This window comes from Notolepis coatsorum, assembly GCF_963971535.1.
Source record: "Notolepis coatsorum genome assembly, chromosome: 16".
In the NCBI taxonomy this organism is placed as follows: domain Eukaryota; kingdom Metazoa; phylum Chordata; class Actinopteri; order Aulopiformes; family Paralepididae; genus Notolepis; species Notolepis coatsorum.
This window is the reverse complement of record NC_140180.1, coordinates 23,720,195-23,733,716: the sequence shown is the minus strand read 5'-3', so window position 1 is coordinate 23,733,716 and position 13,522 is coordinate 23,720,195. Positions and strand designations below refer to the sequence as shown.

Sequence of the window (13,522 nt, the reverse complement as noted above, 5' to 3'; positions counted from 1 at the left end):
AAAAGTATTTCTATTCTATTCTATTCTATTCTATTCTATTCTATTCTATTCTATTCTATTCTATTCTATTCTATTCTATAAACTACATGCTGGTGCTCTCGCGTGCGACATCTAGTGGCTGAATGTCATCCACAGCACCTTTAAGTTTAATTTAATATAATATTCTTATTCTATTCCTGCTATAATATACTCTTCCTTGAATATTCTTGCATCATTACCCTACATTTATGTATCATCGTGGGCTCTGAAGTTTCTTAAAATGAGTAAATAAATCACACAGCAATGGCATCCCCCATGAAGACTGAAGTAGACGCTGTGACACCTAGGAATCTGAATGAACCGACATGAAGCGGAGGGGCCCATGTGACTTGCTGACGTTACAGTAGAATCCTACTAAAAGGAATTACAGGGAATGCTCGCTGCTGCTTACGAACGGATCCACTCTGCCTTTCTGACACAGAATTTGAGGAAGTCCAACGTTTAGGCTGGTGTATAGCCTACTACTTATTGATCGAATTTATCTCATCAGCCAGACGAAAGTAAAGCGATGTCTGGCCAACATAAGGAGGGGCATGAGGTAGGCGAATCTCTTGTGTGTAAACATCTATAAGACTTTTCTGTGTATGGTGAAAACTTTTACATAAGTTTGTCGTGACGATCGCTTCTCTTGAATGTCAATATAACACTTAGGCTACTGCAGGAGTTTGTTAAATGCATACTTGTTTACCGATTTACTGCCACTTTTCGAGAGTTCAAATAGTCCTGTCTCGACTGCGTCGTCCCATATCTTGCTTCGCTTTTAAGTTTAAGTTTATTATTTGGATCCCCACTAGACACAGCTAGTGCTGTAGCTATTCTTCCTGGGGTCCATAATAACACATACAATAGAGTTACAGACTTACATTATACACTCAGACATTCACATGGCATACACACAAATCAAAGTCGACAATAATCTCCTAATCAATTCATTATCAATACAGTATAATATACAATTGAGCTTTTTCATTCATTATCTACGTTTATAGCAACCAATTATTAAATCTTCTAATAATATATCCATATCATGATATCAGACACATAATATTTCATTTACATCCCTATAATCCAGACTGATACATTTTCATTTACGTACAAAGGTGCATAGTCTGCGGACACTACAATTGGACAGGTCTGCTGCCTTCAATTAGTTCTAATCTAGCAATGTAGTCAGTTGAATGATTTTCAGATACATCTCTAGGCCCAATGTTTCCATCTTCACCAATTGTCTCTACACATGAATCTGACGGATCTTCTGATGACTACAAAGTAGAACGGAATTCCCTCTTGTTATTTTAGATGTTGTCTTTTTATTGTGCATGTATAATCACTTTATCAGTTCGTCTCGTGAACCTGTTGACTGTTGTGTGCGTTTTCCATTGATTGTCTTGATTTTATCCCGAATTAACGTCTAACAATAGTTTGCCTTTTGTTTCCCTTTGAGGCTTCTGGCCTTGTCCAAGGAATACAGCTCTATCCATTCTTTTGCATTATGTTATGTGCTAACAGTTTCATTTAAGGTGATGATTGAGTAGAGCAACACATATTGTGAAGTTATTTAATTATGAGATCTTCAGAAAGCAAACTGTAAGCTGCTCCTACATCTTCTAAATCTTTCTTAACACCCCCCCCCCCTTATAATTTAAGATAAGGTATTCCTTTATTGATCCCCTTGCGGAAATTCATCCTTATTCATTTATTTCCTAAATTAATTCCTAGTTCGTAAATTAATTCCTAGTTTTCATGTTGTCACAGTGTACGGTTTGACATCTAGAAGACGTAAAGAACACATTTTCAAAATCTTTGAAATTCTACTTGAAATCATAGCCTGATGATATCAGTCCAAGCGTTAAAAAAAAAAAAAAAGGTTAACTACACGTTTGATTCCTCTGCCTCTTTAAGAACTTGATGTCATATCCTCCTAATTGCCGGTTTGGTTTGTGCTGTGCTGCTGAAATGCACTTCATGCCCTCTGGAAGGAATGTGGGGTTCCTTCCACATAGGCTTCACTGCTGCTCGGGCCTTCTACTGCTACACAAGTAGACTTATTTTAAATGTCCATTAGGCTTTTATGTTCAAAGGCCGTGCCAGAGTATATGGGTGGTTGATGTTCCCTCTCTCCCTTTCCCCCCCTTCCCTCTGTGACTCATGTGGGTTGTCGAAATAGTTTGGTGTAGTTTTACATTCCTTATATAGCCTCTGAGGAGTGTGGAGAGGCAAGGACTTGCCTGTGTCATAAGAAGGGGGGGGGGGCGGTTATAGGGTTTGCCAACAGAGTCGAGCTGCCTTAGCTCACCGGCTACCTAGCTTTCTCCCAGGTTTGGGTTACCGGCCGCCAGCCAGCCAGCCTCCCAGGACGAGGTAGGTTTGCATAGCAGCCTTGCAGGTGGTGGTAGTTCTCATGGAGAGTACCTTCTACCGGGTGGGGTGTGAGGGAAGGAGGATGAGTGTATGGGGGTGAGGCAGTGTGGGGGTTTGTTGGGGGGAAGGGGGGTATGGCGGCAGGGTAGGTGCAGACGTCAGTGGTACGTCTGTAATTCACTTGACGAGAACGGTTTCATGTTGCCCTCGGTTCTTAAAATGACATGGGGCTGTTTTTACATGGCTGTGCCGATAAGGTTTGCTTGTTTATCTTGATTCCTGAAAAGTAGTGTTTTCTCTGGGAGATGTGAGGTTTTTGCACGACAGGAACAGAACGGTAATAACTTGTTCCAGTGTCATCGAACCGTTCTGCCGTTGGCATCATCATCACACTGCCTTTTCCCCTCGCCGGCTTTGTGTGATTGATGGATATTTTTGGGGAGAAAATATCAAGCCTGTGTTGTTTCTTTTGGGCAAGGACAACGTTCTGTCCCTCCCTACATCCTCCCCAGTGGTTGAACCATGAACGTAATGTCACGTTTGTCATCTGCTAGGAGAGGCTTGGGTGTTTTTCTAACTTGGTGTGTGTTGTACAAGTATTCCCACAGAGTCAGGAAGGTAGCTGTTGGGAGGGCAGATTCAGGATTTTGGACACGTAAGGATGGGTACCGAATTAGGTACTTTTAAAGGTACCTACCGAATCACGTCGGTACTACAGAGTACCGATTCACGTGAGATCCGTCGGTGCCACATTTCGGTACTGTAAAAAAAAAAAACGTTCTACTTATTTTTTTTCACGTCAACGTTCACACGCACAATACACGCTTACCTAGGATTTGACTTGATTCAACAACAAAGCAGTCGGGGAAATGGCAAGCCGAAAACGGCCGAAAGTGTGGTTATTTGATTTTTTTTTTTTACAACTGAGGTAGGTAGATTACATTTTTAGAGACTAAAGTACAGAAAAAAGGTACTGTTGGGTACCGGTATCGATTCAAATGTGAAAGGTACCCAACCCTGACGTAACCCTAGTTCCTGCTCCTCAGTGATGATAATAATAATAATAATAATAATAATTGTAGTGGCCCACCATCATAATGGCTCCTACAATAATAATATGTTGAAGGGTAGAGTCCCCTTTCAGCACAATCCATGCAGTGCTGCATTCTGGATACTCTGCCCCTCCTTGGTAAACTAATGCAGTGTAACGGGGGCCACTGTAAAAATACTTAAACATCCACAGAATAAAACACATGTTGGTGTTGGATTGGATTGTTGTAGTTGATGGACAGAACAAAGTGTGGTCTTGACAACAAACAACATCCGCAATAGAAATTGCAATGTCTCCGCTCTACCTGGCTCTATTGACGAGCCTTGTATTGACAAGCTACCGGATTCTGAGGGTTGAGTAAAAAACCCGCCCTAACCAATTATTGCAAGTTTGCATTGTATTTTCGAAGGGATCAAGAGAAAGCTCAAAGAGTCTCCGCAAAGGCTGATGGAGTGAAAACACAAGCCGCTGATGAAATACAGAATAAAATGACCCTCCATTCGACGAACGCTCGGTGCTGTCACCACTGGTCACCTCTAAGATCAGCACCTTGACCTGACCGGTCAAATGGGTCTCATTCTCCAAGGACTTACGACAAAAAGGGCTTTCTCTTAGGGCCATTTGAGACCTTTTCGGGCCGATTTTGGGATTCACCAACCGTCCCAATAAAACATATATAATTAATATTATATTATAATATATTGTCTATATTCATTTCTTGCCCGAAAAGGTCTCAACTGGCCCTAAGAGAAAGCCCTTTTTTGTCGTAAGTCCGTTGGAGAATGAGACCCTATAGTGCTTTATTGGTGACCAATGGTGGCACTGCAGCACTGAGCGTACTTGTCGAGCTTTCCCAGAGAACCACAGAAGAAGGCGTTGTTACCATTTTGAAAGGAGACTTGGGAGAGAAAAGGGTAATTTCATACTGAGTTTCAGCAGCAGCTTGTGTTTTCTTTTCACCCCGCCAGCCTTTGTTGAGACTCTTTGAGCTTCCTGTTGATCCCTTCCAAAACACAATGTGAACATCGCTGCTGTCGGGACAAAACCTCATAACTCCATTTTTTTTATTTTTTTTATTTATTATATAAATCAACTCCGTAGATCATCCTCCATATGTGTGTGTGGGTTTTACAAAGTTTAAACAATGAAAAAGCATTAAACCGATCATCTGTCTAAACCTCCTAACTCTATTCACCCTCAAATCTGTGTTAGTTTTTTTCATCTGCTGAAAAGTTGGGTTTTTGGAGTTATGAGGTTTTGTCCCGACAGCAGCGACATGCAATAACTAGTTAGAATGAGTTTTTGACTTAACCCTCAGAATCTGCGGCGGGTTTGTCATAGAGCTTTGTATATATGTAATGCACACAAAGCTCATCAATAGAGCTAAGCTCTACCTAGGTGCTTGACTCAAACAAAGCTTCAGAGGTAATATAAATCTAGCACACAATGTCTTTCGGCCAGGGTTCCTTGGTCCTGACAGCATCTCCCAGGCTTATCCCATCTCTTATTCATACTGTGTGTTTCTGTCTGTCTCCTCTCTTCTCCTCAGCCCATGAATATATACTGTATAACCCTCGCCGGCCCAGCGCCATGGGGCTTCAGACTCCAGGGTGGCAAGGACTTCAGCATGCCCCTCACTGTGTCAAGGGTAAGAAACGTGTGTGTGTGTGTGTGTGTGAGACAACCTGCTGATGCCCCATGCAGGGACTCTTTTTGCCCTCAGACGTGTGGCTATTCCGTTGTTCCTTTTGTGCTCGTGCATTTGCGTGTTTCTCTGTATCTGTGAGCTCTTGTTCCACGTCTTTATTCTATAGGGTTTGCTCTGTGGTGGACTATCCCAATCCCAGCATGCCGACGTTTGTTGCTATATCAAACTCTGCCTGTTTTCAAGGCGTCCATCTTCAATACAACCACATACAGTGACCCCTATACCGGATAACCTCATCTGTTGTGTGTATTGCTTTGATGGAAATTCATTCTGACAGAGTCCATGAGGTCATAATGTGTTGATTGTAGGGCTGTCCCCGACTAAGGAATTGGATAGTCGACTTTGATTGGTCGAAATTTGCCGATAGTCGACTGGTAGTCGACTACCCCCCTGAATGAAAAAAATAAATAAAGAATAAATATATATATTTGTATCATTCCATTTGGGCTGTGGGGGTGCTTACTGTCTGAAGGAGTCGACTGAAGGCTTCTTGTCCTCTGAAAAAGCATGCAATTGGTCCACTGATGGATACATCTTGATATTTGTCTAGTCTAGTGTGTTCATTAGATGGGTGAAATCCTCTTTCAGTGTTTTCTTAGGCAGTTAACCTCGCTGGTATGCATGCCATTAGCGTTAGCCTGTATAGCCACGCTTCTAGGCCTCTTTGCTTTTGGAAAGAATAAAAAAAAATATATATATATATTTTCATTCGACTAAGAGGTTGGCAGTCGACTACGGCTCCTTTCGATCGATTTGTTGACTAATCGGGGTCAGCCCTAGTTGATTGTAATCCAAGCCATATTCTCGGTAGTTTGCTGAACTCTTAAGATCCCCACTCGCATTCTTTTTGAGGTTTGTGAAGGCGGGTCTGTCTTCTTGATGTCATCCTTAAGTGTTTTTTACGGAGTTCTCCGCAATTATTCCGCTGCTCACAAGGACATGTTGCGTGTTTGTTTGGCCATATGCCTTGGAACATTGCAGTCTTCGCTTTTAGGTCACGGCATCTTTGCTAAATAGTTTCTCTTGATCTTCCATAAACTGCTCTCGCTATTGAGAGCAACAACCAGTTTCCAAGCCTTATATGAGCAGCGTTGCTTTACTTGACTATGCACACACACACACACACACACACACACACACACACACACACACACACACACACACACACGCACACACACACACACACACTTTCTAATATTGCTGCCAGGTATTGGCGCACACAGACATGACATTCTATTATATAGCCACTCTCTACTGGTGGTGTTATATTGCTACCTTAGAGGCTGAAATGAACTATAACGCTGCTCAGATTTGCATACCCCATAACACTTTTGTTCAATGTTGCTAGCAGTCTGAGGTTTAGTCAAATGTAGCTTTGGTCAAATGTAGCTTTACTTGGCGAGTCTAGTCCTAAGCCTCCCGTCATTCAAACACTGGGAATACTTTGCGTTGCTGACAATATTGTTCTCGCTTTCAGGTGTTCATTAATCTTTGACCGACAACGCATTGCTTAGCATAGTTACTAGGCTATATCATCCATCACTATACTTACTTTTTTGTATAGTGTTCTGTCAGTAAGATGACTTCAACGTGAGAGAGGGGGATAGAAAGTGTCAGGGGGAGAGAGGGAGGGAGGGAGGGAGAGAGCGTGCACAGAGTTGTTGAAGTAATCCTCCAGTGAAGGCAGTTGATCAGCAGCCTGTCGGTACATGTTCTATACCTAGATGTCTCTCTCTCTCTCTCTCTCTCTCTCTCTCTCTCTCTCTCTCTCTCTCTCTCTCTCTCTCTCTCACGGTACATGTTCTATACCTAGATGTCTCTCTCTCTCTCTCTCTCACTTCATGTTCATACCTAGATGTCTCTCTCTCTCTCTCTCTCTCTCTCTCTCTCTATCTCTCTCTCTCACGGTACATGTTCTATACCTAGATGTCTCTCTCTCTCTCTCTCTCTCTCTCTCTCTCTCTCTCTCTCTCACGGTACATGTTCTATACCTAGATGTCTCTCTCTCTCTCTCTCTCTCTCTCTCTTCATGTTCATACCTAGATGTCTCTCTCTCTCTCACTTCATGTTCTATACCTAGATGTCTGTCTCTCTCTCTCTCTCTCTCTCTCTCTCTCTCTCTCTCTCTCTCTCTCTCTCTCTCTCTCTCTCTCTTTCTCTTTCTCTTTCTCTTTCTCTTTCTCTCTATTTTATTCAAATGGGCTTTATTGACACGGGAAACATACGTTTACATTGCCAAACAAAACAATCAAACAGAGAAATCAAAAGAAATCAGTACATTACAGAAGACATTTCTTGTACAGTCTTTATGGTGGTTGTATTCCATTGGATGTCCTTTTCTTGTCACAGCAGCTCACAAATCTTGCTGCTGTGTTTGCACATTCTTGTATTTCTCCAAGTAGGTATGGGAGTTTTGAGTTATTGTCCATGTTTTCAAAGTCTCTTTGGGTGTTTGCAATTTGTGGGAAGTATATTATGTCTCTGATGTCTTGGTATAGTGGGCAGGTTGTTAAGAAGTGGAGCTCGGTTTCCACCTCATCTTGTGTGCAGTGGGTGCACAGTCTGTCTTCTCTTGGGAGCCAGGTCTGCCTATGGCGGCCTTTCTCGATGGCTAGGCTGTGCTCGCTGAGTCTGTACCTAGTCAAGGATCTTCTTAGTTTTTGGTCAGTCACACTGCTGCTCAGGTATTCTGCCACTGTGTACTCTCTGTTTAGGGCCAAATAGCATTCCAATTTGCTCTGGTTTTTGGTTGATTCTTTCCAATGTGTCAGATAGTTTTCTTTTTGTTTTCTTATAATTTGATTTAGTCCACTGTGGTTTCTGTCTGGTGGCTCTGCTTGTGTTCGTGAGCAGAGTCCCAGAACCATCTGGCTGAGTGGGCATCTCAAGGGTCTCACTCTCTGTAGGTGAGGGCTATGTTGTGGAGTGTGTCTGGGTCACTTTCTTTTAGGTGATTGTGGAATTTCTTTTTCTCTCTCTCACGGTACATGTTCTTCTATACCTACAGTAGATGTCTCTCTCCTCTCTCTCTCTCTCTCATGTAGGGCTGCCGCGGTATTGATGTTTTCCTTACCGCACAAATTTGCGAAATATTTCCTACCGCCGCGGTTACCGCGATTTTTATTTTATTTTTAAAATTAGAATGCATCTTTTCATTTTTCTTTTTTTAGTAGTCTACTCTTTATAGCATATAGCCTGCCTCTAGTCTAAATGTCTATCTTTAGAGGATGACTTTGCAGCATGAATATTGTTTGGGATTCGGCAAGCACGCATTCGTTATTGAAAGTGAAACACGTATTCGAAGTCTCCCCTCTGGTCGTGCGCCGTTCACTCGGTGTCGCGGGCAGGGGTGGTAGCGCCCGGCGGTTACCCCCCCCCCCCGACCCTTTCTTCTTATTATTATTATAAAGTTACTACTTATGATTAACAAAGGCATTCGTTTTGTGGCATTAACGTTATATAGTTAGTTACACGTTCAATAACATCAGTGTATTTACCGGACCATAGCAAGGCAAGCATTACTCAATTCATATCTCAGTTCCTCCCTTTTCTCAGAGCGTGCTGAGTTGTGCCCATTCTGCGGTCTGTTAATAAAGTTTTCAATCAGACGAGTGTATAGAACGAAGGGCTTTTATTATAACATTCGTTGCAGTAAAATCATTATGCCTCGTTTAGTCCTGTGGAGCGCTGGTAGTCCACTCCGGCGGGGAGCTAACGTTATTAGCCTTGTTGTGAGATCTAATCAATGGCTGACATCCAGGAAGTAAAAAACGAATACGCGCTTGCCGATTGGTGGTAATGATGTAACAGCGATACTGCGGTAACCGCGGCAGCTCTACTCTCACGGTACATGTTCTTCTATACCTAGATGTCTCTCTCTCTCTCTTTCACACGGTACATGAAACAAACAAGAAAGCGGTCCCGGGAGGAGCGGGTGGGTGGGTTACTGGAGTGGAGCTGTGGGAATGTCAGCCTGCCTGGGCGAAGCGGCTCGGGAGAACTGTCACAGAGCCAGAGTCAGAGCAGCAGGAGTGGAACCAGATCGCTTCTGCCTGCATGGCTCTGACACTACTGTCGTGAAGGAAGGGTGCGCTGCGTTTACAACACGAGACAACGCGAGAGCAACACGGCACTGTGCACAATAATCATTTTATCTCGATTATCTTGTTTTCATGATCGTGGGAAGCCAAAATCGTAATTGAAACTCGATTAATATCTTCCAGCCCTGCTATGTGTCTATCTATCTATATATCTATAGTATATACACACTATATCGGGAATTGTGATACATAAATGTTGCCGTCTAAATTAATGATCAGAAGCAAATATTAAGCCTTAATATCTCTCAAAATGATCTCCTGAAATATTTTAGAACGTCAATTGAAATGATAGTTTCAGTTATATTGTATCACTCTTCCAATTACTATGCAGTTCATTATGATGGAACATCAATTGGATCGTCTAACATGGGAGCTTCTATTCCTGGGCAGATATTGTTACATGGTTATATCGTCACATTGATTGCTCCATCGATAAACGTCCTTCTGGATGTCGCAATGTTTATTTAATTTTTTCTCATATGCGCCCAGCCCCTATTTATTATCCAGAGCAGACTACACTGGTTCTCCCATAAGCCAGGTAGCACATAATTAACACATCTTGATGACCTTCCTTCCTGTCATAGAAATGTAGCTTGGGCGGCAACCTTTCTGCAACACGACTCATTTCCCAGCTGCATCGCTGTCTTCGGCCAGTCGTGTTCTTTGCCGGGACGCGGGCCGTTGGGTCCCCCGGAGGAAAGATTGAGAACGGGCCCCGGTATGAAAAACAATGATGTCATCATAAGCCGAGCGGAAGCTTAAAGGAACTATACGCTAATTTCCCAAAATGTTTGTTGTGTTCTTTTAATAACTGCTCGGTGGCTAATGTATACCTTTGCGTGTACAAGTACTACCTTGAGGCCCTGGGGTATGGGAGCAATAAAGACGTGACTCGGGTCATACTTTAGGCCTGCCGTCTGTACCCCCCCCGCCCCCGCATCTCACCCCCCCCCCAGGCTGACATCTCTGTTCACTGTCGTCATAGACGAATGTCCAATGAATCACGCACGGTGAGTCTCGGTGGATTGGAAACAGGCCATTCTAGGCGATGTAAACCTCAGAAGTGGTCGAGGAGTGTACTCTGTGCTGACAGGGAGGCACAGACTTGACTGGAGACGGCAGTAAATGACTTCAGTGGGTGGTCGTCTCATCCCGACGTGAAGCCGGTGAGCTCACGGGAGGGTGATGTGAGCGTCTCCTACCTGACGGCCTGACAGTTAAGAGGGGGATGACGCACGGGAGAGCGAGCAGAGTTGACGGGACAAAATCCTCGCAGAGAATCAAAGAGCTGGGGGGGGGGGTCGATGTCTAATTTGTTTAGTTTGTGTTTTCTTTTGTAGGGAATATGAGATCATGTTGTTCTCGAGGTTGAAATGACCATCCGATAAGCCTTTCGAGTGTTGGTTTGTTTGTGAGTGCAGTCGCGGCACGGGCTGATTTACTGCCCCGTTAATAGCTTTATACATGATCATTTGTCCCTTTTTTACATGATGTAAATGAGGATGTTGTTCATCTGGTATTGATTTACAAAGGCGTGTGTGTGTATGTCTGTGCTGTGTGTGTGTGTGTGTGGATATATAGGCCCCTCGGTCTCTCAATACAACGTTTCCTTCCTCCTTTCTCTCAGACTCTGGAAAGCTATATTTCTCCACATTCCTGACATTTTTCTCATATCCACTGCGCTGTTGCCAACAGACAAGCCCATTGTCTCCTCCCTGCGTCTAATATGTCCACCGCACTTCATCCCCCTCCCCCTCCTCCCTCCCTCCCTCCCTCCCTCCCTCCCTCCCTCCCTCCCTCCCTCCCCTCCCTCCCTGGACGACGGCCTTCTCCGACCTCAGAAAGAATACTTTCCCAGTGGAATCATTGGAAGTGAGATCAACCGTCTCGAGAAAGACAAGAATGTGGCGCTCTGCCCCACTAAGCCTACATTTAGACCTAGCGTGAATTATGGGGTTCGCAAGGGGGTGGGGGGACGGGGGGATATTCCCCCCCCCCCCCCCGAATGACCCTTGGTCCCCTCTGGACGAAACAATAACACATAGTCTTACTGGGTCCCAACCGATGACCTTTTAACAAAAAGACCCCCAAATGCCTTGATATCGTTTGCGTACTGTAAGTACAGCTAGAGGCCTGCCAGGCTCTGCCCCCCAGATCTCTTGACGTTGTGATTTCATGAAGGTTATGATGTCACGGCTCAAAGCCCGGGGGGGGGAAGGGTGAAGGGTCCGTCTGGTTTCTATCGGCGCGCACGGCGCACTGCTGAAACCACGACGTTGGGCTTCAGGGGGAAATGACCAAGGATTGTGTCACGTTAATAAGCGAGGGAGGAGTCAGCTTTGTGTCTCTCCTGCGCTGCAGCTGGATGTGTCACTGTCTGAGCTCCGTCTGTGTTGCTGTGGGTGAGTCCGCCTGGACCATCTGTTGATTGCTCACCTCTTTGCTCACCTCTTTCCGTTCTCCTAGACAGACGGACACACACACACACACACACACACACACACACACACACACACACACACACACACACACACACACTCACACTCACACACACAGGCATACACACACACACACACAGGCACACACACAGGCATACACACAGGCATACACACAAACGCATGCACACACACATATGTACATGCGCACACACACACACACTCACTCACACTCTCTCACTCACACTCTCTCACTCACACTCTCTCACACCCTCTGACTCACACACACACTCACACACACACTCGCACTCCTACGTGCGCATACTGTTTGCCGACTTCTCATCTGCCTTCAACACTAGTGTCCAGGTAGACAGACTGGCGGAGAAGCTGGGCAGTATGGGAGTGAATCACATCCTCATAAGGTGGATCTACAACTTCCTTACTGAGCGGCGTCAATATGTTTAAGTCCAGGGAGGACGATCATCGTACATCAGCACTCAGACTGGGGCACCACAAGGTTGTGTCCTCGCGCCTCTGCGGTTTATATTGTACATTAATGACTTAATTAGTCACAGGACTATTGCAAAATTATAAAATTTCCGGACGATGTGGCCCTGATCGGCCTTCTTACTGACGATGAGACCAGTTATAGAGCTGTGATTGACTACTGAAAACTCATTGATTATTATTTTTTTGATCCACTTTTTCTCCTTATTTTTCTCCCATCCCAATTTCGCCTTGCCAATTCTCCCTTCAATTCTACCCTCCCCTGTCTCGAACGTTGCTAGACCATGCCTCCCACTGGTCGGCTGCAGTGAGGACCAAGCCTTGCATCACGTGTCCCCTCCGGGACACGAGGAGGCAGCCGTCGCATCTTTTCACCTGAACAGCGCGATCTCTCAGTGGCGAGTAACGCGTGGGAGGGACACGCCGCCCCCGTCACTTCCTGATTCTGCTGTACAGGCGCACCAACCGACCTGTAGGAGTCGCCGTCCACAACGTCCAATCCCCACCCACCAGCTTTCCCACCCCTAACACTGCCAATTGTATTAGTATGAACGACCCCCCCCCCCCCCCCCCTTGACCATGAACAACGTGCCTATTGAAATAGTACAGGAGTGCAAATACCTGGGCACTATTATCGACAGTAAACTCACATGGAACGCTAACACCAATGCCAGATCTGCAAAGGCTCAACAAAGTCTGTACTTCTTGAGAAAACTTAGAAGTTTCAAAGTGGACAGAACTCTGCAGATACTGTTCTATAAGACCTGCATCCAGAGTGTGCTGCCTTTCTGTATTCAGTCAGTGCTGGGGGCGAGCACTATTAAGTGTATAGAATAAGAATAAATTAGATAGGGTGGTCAAATTAGGAGGTAAGATAACTGGTGAAGCAATGTGCAGTATTACAAACATGTCAGACCAGTACACCAGGAAATTGGCAGAACAGATCATAGCCGATCAACTGCACCCACTATGGTCTGAGTACGACGCACTCTTACCCTCCGGGAGGAGGTACTGCATCCCTGGAACCAAACGATGCATTACGTCCTTTGTCCCACACAGCATTCAGCTGCTTAACAAATTTTGATTCTTTGGTATTTCTTTAGCACTTGCACCATGGTGCCGTGTTGAGGGTCATGCAGTGTCATGCTTTTTATGATGTTTGTATTTATTATGCTCATGTCTTGTTTTTCTGTGCTGTATTGTTAGCTAAAGCTAATTACACACACACACACACACACACACACACACACACACACACACACACACACACACACACACACACACACACACACACACACACACACACACACACACACACACA

General features: G+C 44.6%; 1 protein-coding gene across 3 annotated transcripts in view; it reads left to right on the top strand.

Moving 5' to 3' along the window:
• The first annotated feature begins 384 nt into the window (after positions 1–384).
• Positions 385–13,522, top strand: part of pdlim7 (PDZ and LIM domain 7) — a 71,880-nt gene continuing 58,742 nt past the window's right edge. The window contains exons 1-2 of one of the 3 annotated variants that reach the window (XM_084332524.1): positions 385–577; positions 5,001–5,099. In XM_084332524.1, the coding sequence (XP_084188650.1) occupies positions 548–577; positions 5,001–5,099 (129 nt within the window). In that variant the 5' untranslated portion in view covers positions 385–547. Of the gene's footprint in view, positions 578–2,293; positions 2,401–5,000; positions 5,100–13,522 lie in introns of those variants that run through there. The other 2 variants (XM_084332522.1, XM_084332523.1) reach the window with 2 other exon arrangements.